We start from the raw sequence: 20,720 nt of genomic DNA, 5'->3' as shown, positions 1-20,720 counted from the left end.
CCAATATTCAACATTCTTAAAGAAAAGAATTTTAAACCCAGAATTTCATATCCAGCCAAACTAAGCTTCATAAGCGAAGGAGAAATAAAATCCTTTCCAGATGAGCAAATGCTGAGAGATTTTGTCACCACCTAAGGCCTGCTTCCTGAAGGAAGTGCTAAATATGGAAAGGAAAAAACAGTACCAGCCACTGCAAAAACATATGAAATTGTAACACTTGACACTAAGAAGAAACGGCATCAACAATGCATCATAATGACAGGATCAAATTCACACATAACTATATTAACCTTAAATATAAATGGACTAAATGCCCCCATTAAAAGACACAGACTGGCAAATTGGATAACGAGTCAAGACACATCAGTATGCTGTATTCAGGAGACCCATCTCATGTGCAAAGACACATATAGGCTCAAAATAAAAGGAAAGAGAAATATTTACCAAGCAAATGGAAAGCAAAAAAAAAAAAAAAAAAACACAAAAAAGCAGGGGTTGCAATCCTAGTCTCTGACAAAACAGACTTTAAACCAGCAAAGATTAAAAAAAAAAAGACAAGGGCATTACATAATGTTAAAGGGATCAATGCAACAATAGGGATCAGTGCAACAAGAAGAGCTAACTGTTGTAAATATATATGCATCCAATACAAGAGCACCCAGATTCATAAAGCAAGTTCTTAGAGACCTACAAAGAAACTGAGACTCCCACACAATAATAGTGGGAGACTTTAATATCTGACTGTCAATATTGGACAGATCAACAAGACAGAAAATTAACAAGGATGTTCAGGACTTGAACTCAGCTCTGGACCAAGTGGACCTAATAGACATCTACAGAACTCTCCACCCCAAATCAACAGAATATACATTCTTCTCAGCAACACATCACACTTATTCTAAAATTGACCACATAATTGGCAGTAAAACACCCGTCAGCGAACGCAAAAGAACGGAAATCATAACAGTCTCTCAGACCACAGTGCAATCAAATTAGATCTCAGGATTAAGAAACTCACTCAACCGCACAACTGCTTAGAAACTGAACAGCCTGCTCCTGAATGACTACTGAGTAAATAACAAACTGAAGTCAGAAATAAATAAGTTTGAACAAAGACACACCGTTCCAGAATCTCTGGGACTCAGCTAAAGCAGTGTTTAGAGGGAAATCTATACCACTAAATGCCCACAGGAGAAAGTGGGAAAGATCAAAAATTGACACCCTAACATCATAATTAAAAGAACTAGAGAAGAAAAAGCAAATTCAAAAGCTAGCAGAAGACAGGAAATAACTAAGATCAGAGCAGAACTGAAGGAGATGGGACAGGAAAAACCCTTTAAAAAATCAATGAATCTAGGAGCTGGTTGTTTGAAAAGATTAACAACATAGATAGACCGCTAGCCAGACTAATAAAGAGGAAAAGAGAGAAGAATCAAATAGACACAATAAGAAATGATAAAGGGGATATCACCACTGATCCCACAGAAATACAAACTTCCATCATAGAATACAATAAACACCTTTACGCAAATAAACTAGAAAATCTAGAAGAAATGGATAAATTCCTGGACACATACACCCTCCCCAGACTAAACCAGGAAGAAGTCAAATCCCTGAATAGACCAATAGCAAGTTCTGAAATTGAGGCAGTAATTAATAGCCTACCAAGCAAAAAAGGTCCAGAACCAGATGAATTCATAGCCGAATTCTATCAGAGGTACAAAGAGGAGCTAGAGCTGGTACCATTCCTTCTGAAACTATTCCAATCAATAGAAAAAGAGGAAATCCTCCATAACTAATTTTATGAGACCAGCATCATCCTGATACCAAAACCTGGCAGAGATGCAACAGAAAAAGAAAATTTCAGGTGAGTATCCTGATGAACATCAATGGGAAAATCCCCAATAAAATACTGGCAAACCGAATCCAGCAGCACATCAAAAAGCCTATCCACCACAATCAAGTTGGCTTCATCCTTGGGGTGCAAGGCTGGTTCAACGTATGCAAATCAGTAAACGTAATCCATCACATGAACAGAACCAATGACAGAAATCACATGATTATCTCAATAGATGCAGAAAAGGCCTTCGATAAAATTCAACACCCATCATGCTAAAAACTCTCAATAAACTAGGTATTGATGGAGCGTATCTCAAAATACGTTCCATCAGTGCCTATTTATGACAAACCCATAGCCAGCATCATCCCGAATGGGCAAACGCTGGAAGCATTCCCTCTGAAAACCAGCACAAGATAAGGATGCCCTTTCTCACCACTCCTATTCAACATAGTATTGGAAATTCTGGCCAGGGCAATCAGGCAAGAGAAAGAAATAAAGCGTATTCAAATAGGAAGAGAGGAAGTCAAATTGTCCCTGTTTGCAGATGATATGATTGTATATTCAGAAAACCCCATCGTCTCAGCCCAAAATCTCCTTAAGCTCTTAAGCAACTTCAGTAAAGTCTCAGGATACAAAATCAGTGTGCAAAAATCACAAGCATTCCTATACACCAATAATAGATAAACAGAGAGCCAAATCATGAGTTAACTCCCGTTCACAATTGCTACAAAGAGAATAAAATACCTAGGAATCCAACTTACAAGGGATGTGAAGGACCTCTTCAAGGAGAACTACAAACCACTGCTCAAGGAAAAAGAGAGGATACAAACAAATGGAAAAACATTTCTTGCTTATGGATAGGAAGAATCAGTATCGTGAAAATGGCCATCATGCCTATAGTAATTCATAGATTCAATGCTGTCCCCATCAATCTACCATTGACTTTCTTCACAGAGTTAGAAAATCTACTTTAAATTTCATATGGAACCAAGAAAGAGCCTGTATAGCCAAGAAAATCCTAAGCAAAAAGAACAAAGCTGGAGGCATCACGCTACCTGACTTCAAACTGTACTACAAGGCTAGAGTAACCAAAACAGCATTGTACTGATACCAAAATAGATACATAGATCAATGGAACAGAACGGAGGCCTCAGAAATAACGCCACACATCAACAACCATCTGATCTTCGGCAAACCTGACAAAAAAAAGCAATGGGGAGAGGATTCCCTATTTAATAAATGGTGTTGGGGAAAACTTACTAGCCATATGCAGAAAACTGAAACTGGATCCCTTCCTTACACCTTATATACAAAAATTAACTCAAGATGGATTAAAGACTTAAATGTAAGACCTAAAACCATAAAAACCCTAGAAGAAAACCTAGGCAATACCATTCAGGACATAGGCATGGGCAAAGACTATGACTAAAACACCAAAAGCAATGGCAACAAATGCCAAAATTAACAAATGAGATCTAATTAAAGAGCTTTTGCACAGCAAAAGAAAGTATCATCAGAGTCAACAGGCAACCTGCAGAATGGGAGAAAAGTTTTGCAATCTATCCATCTGACAAAGGGCTAATATCCAGAATCTACAAGGAACTTAAACAAATTTACAGGAAACAAACAACGCCATCAAAAAGTGGATGAAGGATACAAATGGACACTTCTCAAAAGAAGACATTTATATGCAGCCAACAAACATGAAAAAAAGCTCATTATCACTGGCCATTAGAGAAATGCAAATCAAAACCATAATGAGATAAGCATCTCATGTCAGATAGAATAGCAATCATTAAAAAGGCAGGAAACAACAGATGCTGGAGAGGATGTGGAGAAATAGGAACACTTTTACACTGTTGGGAGTGTAAATTAGTTCAACCATTATGGAAGACAGTGTGGCAATTCTTCAAGGATCTAGATCCAGAAATACCATTTGACCCAGCAGTCCCATTACTGGGTATATACCCAAAGGATTGTAAATCATTCTAGTATAGAGACACATGGATATGTATGTTTATTGCAGCACTATTTACAATAGCAAAGACTTGGAACCAACCCAAATGTCCATCAGTGATAGACTGGATAAAGAATATGTGGCACATATACACTATGGAATACTGTGCAGCCATAAAAAGGGATGAGTTCATGTCCTTTGCAGGAATGTGGATGAAGCTGGAAACCATCATTTTCAGCAAACTAACACAAGAACAGAAAACCAACACCGCATGTTCTCGCTCATAAGTAGGAGTTGAACAATGAAAGCACATGGACACAGGGAGGGGAACATCACACACTGGGGCCTGTTGGGGGATGGGGGGCTAGGGGAGGAGTAGCATTAGGAAAAATACCTAATGTAGATGACAGGTTGATGGGTGCAGCAAACCACCATGGCACATGTATACCTATTTAACAAACCTGCACATTCTGCACATGTATCCCAGAACTAAGAAGCATAATAATAATTTTTTTAAAATGTATATAATTTCAGGTAAGTGGAACATATTCTTTGAGTTACACAGTGTTTAACAGATTATTAGCTTTCAGGAATGAGTACTTAGAATAGACCTTTTAAATAAGGCATTTTTAAAAAGACAATAATGATAATAGCATCCTTTTAATTATAAGTTTCATTGTAGATTATGTCGCATTAAAATACATAGCTTGCCAGTCACATTCATGGTAACTATTTAATATATGTTAGAACAGACAAATAGAACCTTAATAGTAAACTATATGGTATCATAAAATTTACATAGCAATGTATTAATATTTTTACTGTATTTTGCTTTCTGGGGATTATTTTATTTGCGTAATAGTTAAATCTATAAATGCCTTGGTATTTAAATTTGTATAGCTTGCTTAATACAAGAAATAATAATTTCAGTCAAAATAACAATGTAGTTAGACACATTATGGAGCTTGTAAGGGAAGACTGCCATGTCTGTCATTAGCCAGAAGTAATTTAGGTTGCCAAGTAATACTGGCATTGAGTTTTTTTAAAAAAGCTATTTTATCATTAAAAAAATTGTTCAACTCCATTTCTGAAATGTTGTTCTCAGTACCCAAGCCTCTGTGTCTTAAAATAAAAATTTGATCTTAACCAAATCTCAAGAATAAATTAGTTGCTTTCTATATTAGTAACCTAGGTATGACAGAAATGACTTTTTTCTTAAAAATTAACTTTGTGGGCCAGGCACGGTGGCTCATGCCTATAATCCCAGCACTTTGGGAGGTCAAGGTGGGCGGATCACAAGGTCAAGAGATCGTTATCATCCTGGCCAAAATGGTGAAACCCCGTCTCTACTAAAAATACAAAAATTAGCTCGGTGTGGTGGTGTGCACATGTAGTCCCAGCTACTCTGGAAGCTGAGGCAGGAGAATTACTTGAAACCCGGGAGGCGGAGGTTGCAGTGAGCCGAGATCGTGCCATTGCACTCCAGCCTGGGAGACAAGAGCAAGACTCCATCTCAAATAATAATGATAATAATAATAATAATGATGATAATAATATTTGTGCTCTTATTAGACCAAAATTAAGAGTATAGCTCTGAGAAGGAAAAAAAACCATGTAAATGAACATACATGAAACTGATATAAAAATAGCCATGTATAAAAAAATGTGTTGCTACTTGAAGGTGTCTTTTTAAAGAAAGGTACAAATATTTAAACATAGGGATTGTCTTAACCCTAATAATAGGACAATTTAAGATAGGTAGTAAATAGACAAAGGAGTAAAAGAGTCACATGATAAAATGAAAAACAGTGTGCAGCTGTATATCCTGGTCTCCAGTTGTAAAGTGGGGATTCTCTTCACTTTATGGTTATTAGAATTTTCCTAAATATTTTAGAAACCATTAATTTTTTTATTTTATATAATTGCATCAAAGGATGGTATTGGGACACTCTCTAACCAGTGGCTTAAACAAATTAGGGATTGTGTTCCTGACATGATAACCCTAAAAGTGTACTATCTAGGTATGATACTGGGCTTCAAGATACCCTCAGAGACTATGGTTCCCTTATCTTTCTACTTGGAGTTAATGTGTACTTGTTGCCTTGTTGTTATAATATGACATCTCCATCTGTAGTGACTTCCATTTACATCTTACGGACCAGGCCTGTGTCAAATGCATGTAAATGAGTACTGAAAATTGCTACTTCAACCATAACACTAACCTTTTAAGTATAAAAATTATTCTAAATCGCCTATCTTCAAGTGAGCCTGTGAAATGAAATTTTTTTCAGTTGTGCACATTAGTTCCCTAAAACAAACTGGGCTTCAAAAAATGAGGAAGAAGTAGAGAACAGATACTTGGTAGGTAAATAGTGATATTTGCCACGATATCTAAATAGTAACCCAACGGATAAGTTCAATCTTTAACTGTTGTCTGACTCCTGTGAAGACAAAGAATAATGAAAGAGAATAACTTTTTAATCAGGAGGTTCTTTGGAAACAAGACATTCTAATGTTTCGAGGAAGTCTTGCTCTGTCGCCCAGGCTGGAGTGCAGTGGCCCGATCTCCACTCACTACAACCTCTGCCTCCTGGGCTCAAGCAATTCTCCTGCCTCAGCCTCCCAAGTAGCTGGGATTATATGCATGCACCACCACGCCCAGCTAATTTCTTGTATTTTTAGCAGAGACAGGGTTTCACCATGTTGGCCAGGCTGGTCTCAAACTCCTGACCTTGTGATCCTTTCGCCTCGGCCTCCCAAAATGCTGGGATTACAAGCGTGAGCCACCGTGCCCAGCCTCAAAGAAGTCTTAAAAAAAAAAAAAAAAAAAAAAACTGTGGTAAGAACATGAGGTCTACCCTCTTAAATTTTTAAATGTACAAGGAATTGTTGTCTATATGTACACTGTAGATCTCTAGAGCTTATTCAGATTATTTGAAATTTAATGCCATTGATTAGTTACCCCCTCGCCCCAGTCCCTGGTAACTCCACATTTCCCCCTCGCCCCAGCCCCTGGTAACTACCATTCTACTCTTTGATTCTGTAAATTTGGCTATTTTAAATACCTCATATAAGTGGAGTATTTATCTTATCATGCAGTATTTATCTTTTTGTGACTGGCTTATTTCATTTAGCCTAACATCCTTAAGATTAATCTGTGTTGTTGCATGTTGCAGAATTTTCTTCTTTTTAAAAACTGAATAGTGTTTCATTCTATGTATTTATTATATTTCATTTATCTCTTCATCTGTCAATGGACATTTAGGGTTATTTTCACATCTTGGCTATTGTGAATAGTGCTGTAATGAACATAGGAGTGCTAACATCTCTTTGAGATCCTGATTTTAATTATTTTGGAAAAATGCCCAGAAGTGGAATTGCTAGATCACATGGTAGTTCTATTTTTAATTTTTGGAGGACTTGCCATGTTGTTTTCCATAAGTACAGTACCATTTTGCATTCCTACAACAATGTGCAAGGGCTCCGGTTTTGCCACATCCTCACCACTTGTTGTCTTTGCTTTTTTGATTATAGCCAACCTGACGGGTTTTGGGGTTTTGATTTACATTTCTCTGATTAGAAATGTTGAGCATTTCTCCTGTATCAGTTGGTCATTTGTATGAATTCTTTGGAGAAATGTTTATTCAAGACCTTAATTGCGTTATTAGTTTTTACTATAGAGTTGTAGGGGTTTCTGGTACATTTTGAAGCCGAATCCCTTATCAGATACATGGTTTGCAAGTATTTTTTCCCATTCCATATTTTATCTTTTCGCTCTCTTGATTATTTTCTTTGCTGTGCAGAAACATTTTAGTTTGATGTAGTCCCACTTGTCTTTTTTTGCTTTTGTTACCTGTGCTTTGGCTGTCATATCTGTGAAATTATTGCTAAGACCAATGTCATCAAGCTTTTCTCCTATTTTCTTCTGGGAGTTTTACAGTTTCAGGTCATATGTGTAAGCGTTTAATCCATTTTGAGTTGATTTTGTGCATGATATAGGACACCAGTTTTATTCTTTTGCATGTGGATATCCAGTTTTCCCAAAAGCATTTGTCGAAGAGACTATCCTGTCCGCATTGTGTATTCTTAGCACACTTCTTGAAGATCAGTTGATTGTATACATGTAGGTTTATTTCTGGTCTCTTTGTTCTGTTCCATTGGTCTATATGTCTGTCTTAATGTCAGTACATTACTGTTTTCACTACTGTAGCTTTGTAGTATAAGTTGAAATCAGGAAGTGTAATGCCTGCCAGCTTTGTTCTTTTTCAAGGTTGATTTGGCTCATTGTGGTCTTCTGTGGTTTCATATGAATTTTTATATGTTTTTCTGGTTTTGTAAAAAATGTTATTAGGATTTTCATAGGCATAGTATTGAAACTGTAGATTGCAGATATGTCTTTACAGAAGTACACAATAGATATAAATTGCCCTATTTATGGATGCTTCTTTTATACAACAGGAGTAGTAAAAATTATTCTGCATATTATTTGAATTTCACTTATTATCTATCCTGGAGAAACATTGCATATGCATAAGATGTAGTTAAGAATGCTTACTTGTGCATTATTGATAATAGCAAAAATCTGGAAGTGACCTAAATGCCCGTGAATAAAGGGGACTGATCTGACAAACGGTGGTATTTTCATACAATAAAATATTGTACAACTCTTAAAAGGAATTAGTCAAACATTTATGTGTAACAACATGATTACATCAAGAAGACATTTTAAAATGAAGAAAATCAAGTTGCAGAACAGCGTATACAGTGTAGAATTACAATTATTAATGTAGAATAACTATATAAAAAGAATTTTAATAAAAATATATGAAATAGTCATAAGCTTTTAATTAACACAGTTTGTTAATGTGTGGTTATTGTTTAGGGTTCTCGATGCTCTTCTGATGCCAATATGCTTGGAGAGATGATGTTTGGCTCAGTAGCAATGAGCTACAAAGGATCCACCCTAAAAATTCATCAGATTCGGTGAGAAATTTTCTGATTTTTTTTTTAACAAGTCCATTTTTAGGTATTTGGTTTTTTTTAGAGAGAATTTTATATGATCTTCACTCAGATTGAGCTTGCCATACTCCATTTAAAATGTTCTATGGTTTTAATGCTACCATTGGCAACTATGCTGTGAAACCTCTGTGACTTACACATTTTTATTTATAATAACTCCAAAAGGCCATTGTGTTTTAGTTTTGGTCTCTCTCTTTCTCTTTTTCTTCATAGTTCCCCTCCACAGCTCATGCTCAGCAAAGTGTTTACTGCTCGGACTGGCAGCAGTATTTGTGGAAGTCTCAATACGTAAGTGCTTATGGATACAGGGGGAATTGTATTACTTTAGATGTACAAAGTATGAAAACTAACAAACTGCTTTTAGCACTGCAGCACAAGTTCAGATTTTCTATCTTTCCTTAAGTTTAAAAGTTCATGGAGGCCAGATTTCACTCTCAATTGAGTTTAGTTGAGAAACAGGACATGTGATTTCTGTTTTTGTGAACTGCTAGAAGCAGTATCTGGAAGTAGAATGTTGAATGGATTTCCGTCTTAGGTCAACATGCTGATTTTCAGTTTTCCGGTACCACACTGAGTTTCCTGAGTTACCACAATCTGTAGGGTTGGTGCTCTTCAATTTTCAGATCCCCTATGAAATTAACCCTACAGACAGGACTGACCTAGGTCAGCCATATTGATATTACACATAATATATACACTATATAATGATAGCCACCAGGGTATTACAAGCTATTAATGCAAAGATTGGAATAGTGAAGCTGAAACAAAGGCAGGCCTGGTTTCAGGATCATGGGCCATGTGCCAGAACCTAGCAAATTACTGGGGCTAAAGTTAGGCAGTGAAAGACCCCAGAGAGAGATTTTGCAGGTGCCATATCAGAGCAAGACTCTTTGGCTAGTCAGAGCCCCTGGGGATAACCCAAGGTCAAAGGTAGCAAGGAAACTACTCCAGATTACAGAAATTCTGTACAGCCCCCATCAGTTGTTAATGCCTTAAAAATACCTGTTTGGAAGAGTTTTATTAGCTAAGTTTCTAATACCTGTAACTCTTTGGAAGGAAAGTAGGAGGTAGTCTTTTTCTTTTTTTTTTTTGAGACGGAGCCTCACTGTGTCACTAGGCTGGAGTGCAGTGGTGCGATCTCAGCTCACTGCAACCTCTGCCTCTCAGGTTCAAGCAATTCTCCTGACTCAGCCTCCAGGGTAGGTGGGACTACAGGTGCAGGCCACCATGCCCAGCTAATTTTGTATTTTTAGTAGAGACAGAGTTTCACTATGTTGGCTAGGCTGGTCTCGAACTCCTGACCTCAAATGATCCGCCCGCCTCAGCCTCCCAAAGTGCTGGGATTACTGGCGTGAGCCATCACGCCCGGCCGTGGGAGGTATCCTTTAAAATATTATGGATGCTTTAAAATATCTTGAAGCCAAAAATACTGATTTTTAAAAGTAGAAATTAGAGACCTACTAAAGCAGAAATTAAAGATTCCGTGTTGGAATCACTGATGTTAGCCATGATCACCTGAGTTTTTTCACCTTTTCTAAGTTCTGATGATTCCTAAAATCTCTAGAAAGGATATTTTGCACTAAAAGCATAAAGCACTTTTATTTTTGTTATCCTGAAAGAGTCACTAAAAGAAGTCATATAGGTTATTTGTAATATATTAGACTAAAGATAGTTTTTGGATATTTGCCTAATGATTTATTCTCCTCTTCTTCCTCCTAGCTTCCATCTCTCCCTAACAGATAATTAGAAAATATTTTTAGGTCTAAAATATGAGGGGAAACCTTGTTTGTAATCTAAATCAGGTTCAGTAACTTCTTCTTTAAAGATCCAGATAGTAAATATTTTTGGCTTTGTGAGCCAGACAATGGGTTATAGTTTCTCAGCTCTACTGGTGCAGCATCAAAGCATTCATACACAGTTTATAAATGAATGGGCATGGCTGTGTTCCAATAAAACTTTATTTACAAAAAGAGGCAGCAGACTAGATCTGGCACTTAGGCTATAGTTTACCAACCTCTGATTTAAATGATTATGTTAGTTAATTTGTAATGCTAATAGGAAGAAACTTTTTGTGCTTAAAATTTCATCAGGATGTCCAACAAATTGCCCTTAAACCATAAAATGAATTTGGAATTAATTTTTTTCTCACCCTCCATAGGCTACAAGATAGTCTTGAATTCATCAATCAGGACAACAATACATTAAAGGCTGATAATAACACAGTTATTAATGGACTGCTTGGAAATATAGGTAAATGGTTCCTTTGATTTTATAAGTTTAAAAAATATTAACAGTGTAACAAGTGTTTTTTGAAGTTATTCCTTAATAATGCAGATCTGTCATGATAACAAAGAATTTCAAATACTGTAAGTGGAAGAGCCTTTTAAATTGCCAGTATGTATAACATTTATTTGGAAAACATATTTTTCGTATATTTGAACACAGTATTTATTTTGTATCTGATAAAGAGACTACTTTAGATATATCTAATTTGTCTTCGTTGTTTTTCATTGTTAAATTTGAAGCATTTTTGAAAGGTGTCAGTGATAAGAAAAGCCCTTAGTAGTTCTTTTGGCTATTTCAGCTGAGGAAGACTACTACATCGTCTTCCTTCTGTCTTCCCTAACCATAAAAGTCATTTTAAAATGATGCTTGTTTTTGTGACCTGTAATTGAGATGAGCAGATGTTCAAATTTGATGTTTCTTAAAAGATTTATTAGAATAACAATTCATTTAGTACTTTGGTTAGCTGATTGTTGTTATTTAAGTACTACATTTTAAAGTGACAGACTTTCTAAAATTTCTGGTCATTTTTTCTAGACAGCTCAAGTGAACTGCTGCTGTATTACGATATTTCTGGTGCATAAAAAGCTGTATAGTAGCCAAGGGAATGGGATAGCAATTAGAATAGTATTAATATTTCTCTCATTTTCTGTTTAGTAAGAACTTTTATTCATAATTAATTTAAATAAATATTTGTTATATATTAGTAGAAAACAGTTTTTTCTTCCAACTTGAACTGTATGACATCCTATTTATTTTTTATAATTTGTGTTTATTCAAATGAGCAATCGCTTATAAAACACCTATTACTGTGCACTAGTCGTAGTGTTAGGCTTATACTTTATAATGTGTGTGTGTTATAGAAAACCAGTTCTACTTTTTCTTAACTTGCTTGATTACTTCATTTTTTTAAATAAAGGAAAAATGTGACAAAGAATGAAATCTTTTTTCTTTATAATGTGATACTTTTCAAAGCTCAAGGGACTTGTTGAAAGTTGAAAGTAATTATGAGTTTTTGTTTGTTTTTGATTTTTGAGATGGAGTCTCACTCTGTCACCCAGGCTGGAGTGCAGTGGTGTGATCTTAGCTCACTGCAACTTCTGTCTCCTGGGTTCAAGCGATCCTCCTGCCTCAGCCTCCCAAGTAACGGACTGCAGGCACATGCCATCACATCCAGCTAATTTTTGTATTTTTGGTAGAGACAGGGTTTTGCTGTGTTGGCCAGGATGTTCTCGAACTCCTGACCGCAAGTGATTCACCCGCCTCAGCCTCCCAAAGTCCTGGGATTACAGGTGTGAGCCACCGTGCCCCAGCCAAAAGGAATTCATTTTAATAACACAAATCCATTATTACTTATAAAGGTAAATTATATTATAGAGGTTAGATATACTTGTCCTCTCTTTTAATGTAGAGTAGAAAATCCATTTTACATACTATTGACTTTAAATAATGAGCAACATTTGCACTCTTTTAATTGTCAGTCAAGGATTTTTTTGCATGTCTACTATTTCTTACTTTCTTTCAATTTCCAATCAATCAATAAATTGATAAGTATGTGGTGAGCACCTGTAATATGCCAAACACTCTGTTAGGCCCTGAAGATACAGTGGTGAACCAGACACAGTTCTTGCCTCAATGGATTTATAGTTAGTGGAAGTCAGAAAAGTAATACAACAATTACAGTATATTATGGTAAATTCTTAGGGTTAAGAGCAGGGTGTGATTAAAATAAGGAGAAGCACTCAGTTCAGTCCTGGAGAGTCAAGGAAGGCTTCCTTGAGGACATGAGGCCTAAGCTTGAAGGATTAGCCAGATGACTAGGGAAATAAATGTTCTGTGAAGAAGCAATAGTATGTACACAGACCTAGGGGCAAAAGATCATAGAGTATGGAAAGAATGTGAATAAATCAGTATGTATGGAGCACAGAGTAGGGGTAAAGTAAATGAAAAAGAAAGAATGGAGCAAAAGGTAGATCACAAAACACACTGTAGGCCACACTGAGGAATTTAGAGTTAATGCTTGGTTTAGTGTAGTTGGGCACCAGTGCAGATATGTTGGTTCGGGTCCTTTACCTGTTTTTTTTAGCAGGTGCCAAAGACAGGGTTAAACATGCAACAGTTGTGTTAGGGGAAATGACTGTGTAAAGGAAAATGAGGAAAATGCTGGGAAAGGCCGAGAGACCCATCAAATTGTGATGTAAGTCTGACCATGAATGAAGGAGAGAGGGATAGAGTGTTGACTGGAAGTGTCTCAAGCCAGCTATACAGTTCAAGGGAGGTTTGGCAAGGCCCTGGGAATTATTTGAGTCAAAGTTGGTTGTCAGAAGTGTCCCATGTCTCCCCAAAATGGGCCTGCCTTAGTATACCTACTGTGTTCAACCATTGGCTGGGAGCAGCCTATCAGCTATGTGTCCTTGCACAAATGTGCCAGTGGATTTCATCAGGGGTTCTTAATCAACATACTCTTTATAGTTGGAGATCTTTGAGATACATTCTCGAGGCCACCACAGAGTAATTTTCGGAATATAACAAACACAATCAAATTACGTTTGTATCTGTAGAAGAGTATTCTAACTGCAGTAGGAATGGATTCAGGTAAGCAAGTGGTCTTGAGAAAAGGCCCATATTAGAAGGCTACTGATGGTACTCCAAATGACAGATAGTGGTACCTATAGTAAATTAGTGTCAGTGGGGATAGTTGTTGAGAAATTCAGTAAGGGACATAGAGTGGACCAGATTAGCTAATTAGAAGAGGTGAGGCAAAAGGAAGAATCAAGTTTGGCACTTTGCTGGCTGTTTAATTGCATGGATATGGGTGCTCTTCACTAAGGGGTATAGAAGAAATCAGAATTGATGATTTTAGGTTTAGGCATGTTCAATTGGAAGTACCGGAATATCCAAGTGAAGAAATCCATTGTTGTTAGCTAGTTAGATAGGTATATTTTAGGGTATTCTCTTTAACATAAAAATGGATGAGTATTTAATAATTTAAAAATAATAGAAGTTGACCAGTTAGCTGTATATTCTGTGGATTTGAGAATCATCAGGACATAAATTATAATTGAAGGCACGGGAATAGAGGATGACCTAGGAAATGTAAAGAATGAGAAGGAAAGATTGTTGAAGATGGAACCCTGGGGAATGCTGGCTTTAAGAAGGGGTACGAGGCCAGGTACGGTGGCTCATGCCTGCAATCCCAGCACTTTGGGAGGCTGAGGCGGGCGGATCACGAGGTTGGGAGATCAACACCATCCTGGCTAACATGGTGAAACCCCGTCTCTACTAAAAATGCAAAAAAATTAGCCAGGCGTGGTGGCTCCTGTAGTCCCAGCTACTTGGGAGGCTGAGGCAGGAGAATAGCGTGAACCTGGGAGGCGGAGCTTGCAGTTGAGCCGAGATCACGCCACTGCACTGCAGCCAGAGCGAGACTCTGTCTCAAAAAAAAAAAAAAAGGGTAGGAGAAGAAAAGCACACAAACAGAGACTAAGGGGGAAAAATACAGAGAGTGTGTTACATGGGAAAAAAGTTTACAGTGTAATATAATCAGCATCAGTTACTGCTATAAGGTAATATAAGAGAATATGTACTAAATTAAGCAACAGGAAGGCTTTTGGTGGCCTAGATGAGCAGTTTCAGTGGGGAGAATAGACATCAGAATTGGGATGACTCAGAGTTTGGACTTGTCCAAGATGCAAGCAGTGATTCTCAAACTTTTTGGTTTTGGGAGCCCTTTACACACGTAGAAATTATCGAGGACTGCAGAGAACTTTTGTTTCTGTGGATTACAACTATCGATAAATTATTAGAAATTACAACAAAAAATTGAAGAATATTTAGTAAATCCTTGAAAAATTACACTAATACTCCCTTTCATGTTATTACAGGCTTCCAAAAAATTAGTAAGAAGAGTGGCATTGTTTTACATTTTTATAAGTCTCCTTAATTTCGGGATGAGGATACAGCTAAATTCTCATATCTGCCTCTGTATTCAGTCTTTTGTGATATGTTATTTTCATTGAAGTGTATCAAGAAAATCTGTCTCACACAGATGTGTAGTTGGAAAATGGAGAACTTCACAGACCCCCTGAAAGTTTCGGGGACCCCACGGGTGCTTGGATGACATTTTGAGAACTGCTGAATTGCTGTGGGATTAGATATATGGAGGGTGGTGGAAGAGACTTGACTATGTTTAAGTGTTGACAGAAAAAGGAAGTTACAAGGAGCATGAAATTAAAGACTAGAAGTAATAATTGATAGAAGGAGGTTTTTGAAGAAGAATGGGGGATTGGGGTCCTAGCTGACTTAGAGTTAACTTTGAAAGGGAGGGAGGAACTTAGGATTTTTTAATAAGTCCCTAGCACGTTGTAAGACTTGAATAACATGACTGCTTAGGCAGGAAGGAGGCAAGGATGGGTGAGAGAGTAAGTTTTGAAGCAGGATGATAGGAAAAAAAGGGTTCCAATCTGGTTAATTCTACTGTGTGTATGTGCATATATGCATGTGCATACTCTAGGAAGCAAAAGTTTTATGCTGAGAAGAAGAGGTAGGGAAGGAGTTTAAAGAAGTAAATAATTTTTGAAGTAACTAGGGAAAGAAAGCTAGGACGAGTTAAAGAGCTGATCATTGAGACATGAAGGATTGCTGTACATGTGCTATAATTATAGAAGTTATTGCTACAGAAAAATAATATCTGTTAGCAATTTGAAAACTACAGTTGGCTGGACACAGTGGCTCATGCCTGTAATTTCAACACTTTAGGAGGCCAGAGCAGGAGGATCACTTGAGCCCAGGAATTGGAGATCAACTTGGGCAATGTAGCAAGACTTTGTCTCTACTAAAAGGTTTTCAAAATTAGCTGGGCCTGGTGACATGCACCTGGCTCATGGGGAGGGTTGAGGAGGGAAGATCACTGTAGCTCAGGAGTTAGAACTTGCAGTGAGCTACGATTATGCCATTGCATTCCAGCCTACATGACAGAGCAAAATCCTGTTTCAAAAAAGGAAAGAAGAAAAATGTAATTGTCGCTTTTTAAAACAGAAAGCCCCCTATTCTATCCTAGATAAATGTCCTTCATGGCTGTTTAGACTATTTTTATGAAGCATAGCTAACAGGTAACCCAGCTGCTTGCTTTCAGGCCATAATGCCCTTCTTGGGTCTTCAGACTGCAATTAACCTTTTCTTGATGAAGCATGTGGCAGCTACTTCTCTTGAACAGCTGGGAGTCCGGTCCCGGATGAGTGTCATTTGTGTTCCTCCTTCCACAGTGACTGACTCCTGGTTTAGTAACCTTGGTTTCTTCCATTACTTTGTAACTTGTCACTGGGTTAGAAAAACCAATTTTTAATGTCAGTAAGATCTCTTTGCTGGTTTTGCACCCTATTGTATGCTGTGTGCCAAGTGCTTAGGTGGTTTTCTCCTCACTTCAGTTGTAGGCGCATACTGTAATCTTAAAACAACTTTAAAAAAATAAATTTATTTGGCAAATATCAGTTTAGATAAATAACATTATCATACTTTTTCAAATCTTTAAAAATACTGTTTTACATTAGAAAGGATTGAACATTTAAAATAATTTTTACTTTATATAGCAGAAGCTTGTTTTTATTACATATAGATTTATTAGTAAAAATACATGAAGTTGTTGTTTGATATAAATCATGACTAAAGAAACATCATCCTGTTTCAAAAATGGGAAGACAGCTTGAATTCTTATTTAGTTTAAAAGTTTCCATCCATATTTGTTGGTCTGCTCTTGTGCTGCCTTAGCTCACCTTTTTTCCCTGACGCATTGTGGCTTCTCTAACAGTCCTCTTTCATGTGTATTTTACGTTTTTGCCATGTAGGTCTTTCACAGTTCTGCAGCCCCAGGCGGGCATTCTCTGAGCAGGGTCCGCTCCGCCTGATCAGGAGCGCCTCTTTCTTTGCAGGTTTGCGATGTGCTGTGTGGGTAGACTAGTTGGTGTGCCCCAACGGCTAGACTCTGTAGTTAAGCTGTGGAAACAAGACAGTAGATGAATGCAATTGGTGAGGTTGTGGTTAAGAAAACATTGCTTTAGGAAGTATAAGAACTTAATTCCTTTCTACTGAACATGTTCTTAAAGTTTCCAGACACTGAGTTATCAGTAGAATTGACATTTTTATGAAATTTTGGTTTGCCATTTCTCTTGTGGCATAATAATTTTAACTTTAGAATCTGAAACCAAAACTTAGTATGAACTTTATTTCTTATGATACCACTTGGAATTTTTAATGTGACACTGTCTTGTTTCCATGGCTGAGTAGCTTTTGTACCATAGTTCACCAATTGCAGAAAATTATCCTATCTTGTTATTATTGTAAAATTTCTGATCTACACTATTCCATAAGAACAATTTTTCTTGGAGCTAAGATTTAGATGAACAAGCACCACTGTAATGCTCTGTAAAAAGCATACATGACTATATTTGCTTACATAATCAAGTTGATGATTGTATAGTGTGTTCATGTGTATATATCCAGGATTCTAATCATATACCTTATTTCACACGTTTTAGCAGATTACCTAACATTGTAACCTTTTAGTGGAAATTATTAGAATGTGAACATATTTACTCTTCATTGTGCTCAAATTGGTATCAATTTAGCCCTTCTTGTTTTGAATAATATTTTCTTTCCTTATAAATATTAGATATAGCAAATACATATTTACAGAAAACTTGGAAAACATTTTTAAAAGGCAAAAATATGTATTAGCTGTTTTATCAGCCAGAAATACCTGCTTTTTTGTTTTTTAAACACAATTGGGATCATACTATTCAAACAAATTTCTCAAAACAAATTTCTCAATTTATTATGGAGAATTTTGAAACATACATTGTTATAGGCAGAAACAGTACAGTGAACTATGATATACCCACCACTTGGTCCCAGCAAGTGCTCATACTGTTCAGTAGCTTGCTTTTTTTCATTTAATAGTATATTGTAATTATCTGTCATTGAATATGCTTCTAAAATATGACTTTTAGTCACTCCTTGCTTCTTTAGGTATTATGTTTTAGATTCTCATACTGTGTATCAAATCTTCACAGAGCTCTCAAAGCTTGTTCAACTGAGTAATAGCTCTTGGTGTTGGGTTGGTGTCATGCTATCGAAAAAAATAAGGGAATGCAATGAGATGAGCATGATTTTGTTTGCTATTTAAAAGGAGCTGTTCATCCACCTGAATAGCAATATATTTTGTAACTGACAGTTTCATCTTTATTTATAGTTCACAGCAACCCAATGGACATGCCTGGAAGAGAGCTCAATGAGGACAGAGACAGTGGCATAGCACGGTCTGGTAATGTCAGGTTCTTGTATTCAGTTTTTTATGAGATTGCTGTTGGCATTGATTTTCTTTTTTGTCCCTCCCTTTATTATCAAATTTGTTCATATTGATATTAGCCTTACAAGAGAACTGTGGAAAGACCAGAGCAAAGTCTTGTAAATTTAACATTTTCCATGTTTACTTTTAAGTGTGCTGAGTAGAATAAAGCCAGGGTGAACTAAAGCCAGAGTAAAGTACACTGGTTGAAGCTTAGTGAGTATAAGAAGAAAAACATTGGTCAGAAAACTGCTTAGAAACCGTAGTAAAAAAACCACAGTTGCTTATATTTGCTTGCTGCTAACTTAAGTTTAAATTGTCATATTGTCTCTTGCCCAGAAAAGCATAGGCATTTTGAATCAGTATTATACTTTTTTTTTTTTTCAAATATGGACTCTTCCAAAATTTGTAGGTCTAGCAAACATTTATTGAAACATGGTAGACATTTAAAAAATTAAAGCCCAGAGTCTACCTTTAAGGGACACAGAAGTATGGAGTCTACTGGGAGAAAAATTAGGAAAATCATCTGTCATAGTTCATTGTGTGATGCATTTAGTGATAGGCCTGTAGCAAAAAGCTTCAGAGAAAGAGCACTACACTTAGCTTGGGCAAGGGGCAGGGATACCAACAAAGCTTTACAGAAGAATGATGATTGAGTTGTATTTTGAGACATAAATAGCAGTTATCCAGGCAAAAGCTCAGAAAAAAGTCATTTTAGCTAAAAAGAAAAGTGTGTGTTGGGGCATAAGTAAAAGGAGGAGTAATTTTAGGCTTGAATTACTGTTAGATATAAGAAACTTAATTCAATGTGATTGCATGTGTTGTTACATTAAATGGCTCTACTGTCGAAATTGTTCTATGATTCAGTTTTGAGTATAAATGAAAAATATAAACTTGCCATATATTGGAATCCCTAGGTATGTGTTAGATAGAATAACAAGGAAAAGTTTTTAAAAAAATTCAAGTGCCTGAACTCTACTTTCAAAGACTCTCATGTAACCTAGAGAAGGCATCTCTAGGCATCTGTATTTGAGAAACAAAACAAATGCAAAACCTAACACTTGATTCTAATGGATAGCTATGGTTGCCAACCACTACTCTAATAATAATGGCTTGTGTTTTTCAAGTAATCTCATCTTTCTTTTCTAATTGAGTTTCTTATTTTTGTTTTAAAGAATCTAGAGTATATTTCTTTTAATACCCTTTGCTTCTATGTAATCTAGAGATTTAGTCTTCCCTGGCAGGAATTTAATTCTCATTATTTAAGATTTGAGAGATGATAAATTAATTTATTTATAATTATATTCTTTATAAATTGAAGTGTCTGGCTAGACTGATCTGTTAGGCTGCTTCAAGTTATTGGATTAATATATGCCATTTAAGTTAATGTATGTCTTCTTCTTTTTCTAATAGGGTTATTTTTAATATTAGAACGCAGTGAAATATATTTTTTCTAGACTTAGGACAGCATTTTATTTTTCACTGAAGTCACACCCAGATTTAGTTGTACATACCCAATCTTGGACTATAAGGTTTTATAATACTAATTGATAAAATATGGTCTGCATTTAGAATCTGCATTCTAAAGTAGTTTAGAATGAGTTCATTGATGGTCTAGATGTTTGCATGGCACATACAGCTTTATCCTCTGTCATTGAATTTGTCAGAATTAAAATGAATGGATCTTCGTAATAAAAGTGTCTCAGTTTGTAGTGCCGGTGTCCAAAATAATTTATCATCTGACCTGTACCTTTTTAATAGTGATGATAATAGTTCCCTGTTTTGAATATACATTTTCAGTATGTCCTTATGATCATAAAAGATAGAAGTCTGGAATATTGCCAAACAAAAGTAAGCCCTTAATGGCAAGTCTTACCCTCTCTAAATCCAGTGGGGAAAAGCCTAATGAAAATCCCCTAGCCTAATGAAAAATCAGCAGTTGTAGCTCTTAACACCTCAGGCGGTAAACATATCTTACAGATTTCAGAGAAGTGTTTTGGGAAGGGATAATCCCCAAGATCAGGGGATTGCAGCCGTTACAGAGTGGAGTCTTTTGGAATGTGTTTGTCACCTTAGATGCTCCAGAGAGCGTTCTTTTTTTGGAGCTTAGTAGGTATAGTCATGATTCTTAATTAAAAGTGGTAGCTTTGACTACACGTGCACACATGATCCATGAGTACTTGTAAATGACCTCTTTAAATGCCGTTCAAACACTTATTTTCAATAGCTTGTTCTTAAAACCCAGCTGCTGCATTAAATTTGAACAGCATCAGATTTCC

The 20,720-nt window shown here is 36.4% G+C and overlaps 1 protein-coding gene across 3 annotated transcripts in view; it reads left to right on the top strand.

The window, feature by feature from the left end:
- The window catches only part of FNIP1 (folliculin interacting protein 1), a 166,854-nt gene that overhangs the window by 75,041 nt on the left and 71,093 nt on the right, over positions 1–20,720 (top strand). For 2 of the 3 annotated variants that reach the window (XM_012002447.1, XM_012002449.1), the window contains 5 exons: positions 8,680–8,780; positions 9,030–9,104; positions 10,975–11,066; positions 16,943–17,026; positions 18,346–18,417. In XM_012002447.1, the coding sequence (XP_011857837.1) occupies positions 8,680–8,780; positions 9,030–9,104; positions 10,975–11,066; positions 16,943–17,026; positions 18,346–18,417 (424 nt within the window). The remainder of the gene's footprint in view (positions 1–8,679; positions 8,781–9,029; positions 9,105–10,974; positions 11,067–16,942; positions 17,027–18,345; positions 18,418–20,720) is intronic. The other variant, XM_012002448.1, reaches the window with a different exon arrangement.

This window comes from Mandrillus leucophaeus, unplaced genomic scaffold, assembly GCF_000951045.1.
Source record: "Mandrillus leucophaeus isolate KB7577 unplaced genomic scaffold, Mleu.le_1.0 Scaffold688, whole genome shotgun sequence".
Classification (NCBI taxonomy): Eukaryota; Metazoa; Chordata; class Mammalia; order Primates; family Cercopithecidae; genus Mandrillus; species Mandrillus leucophaeus.
Note: the sequence above shows the minus strand (reverse complement) of the source record. Positions and strands in the feature narration are given on the sequence as shown.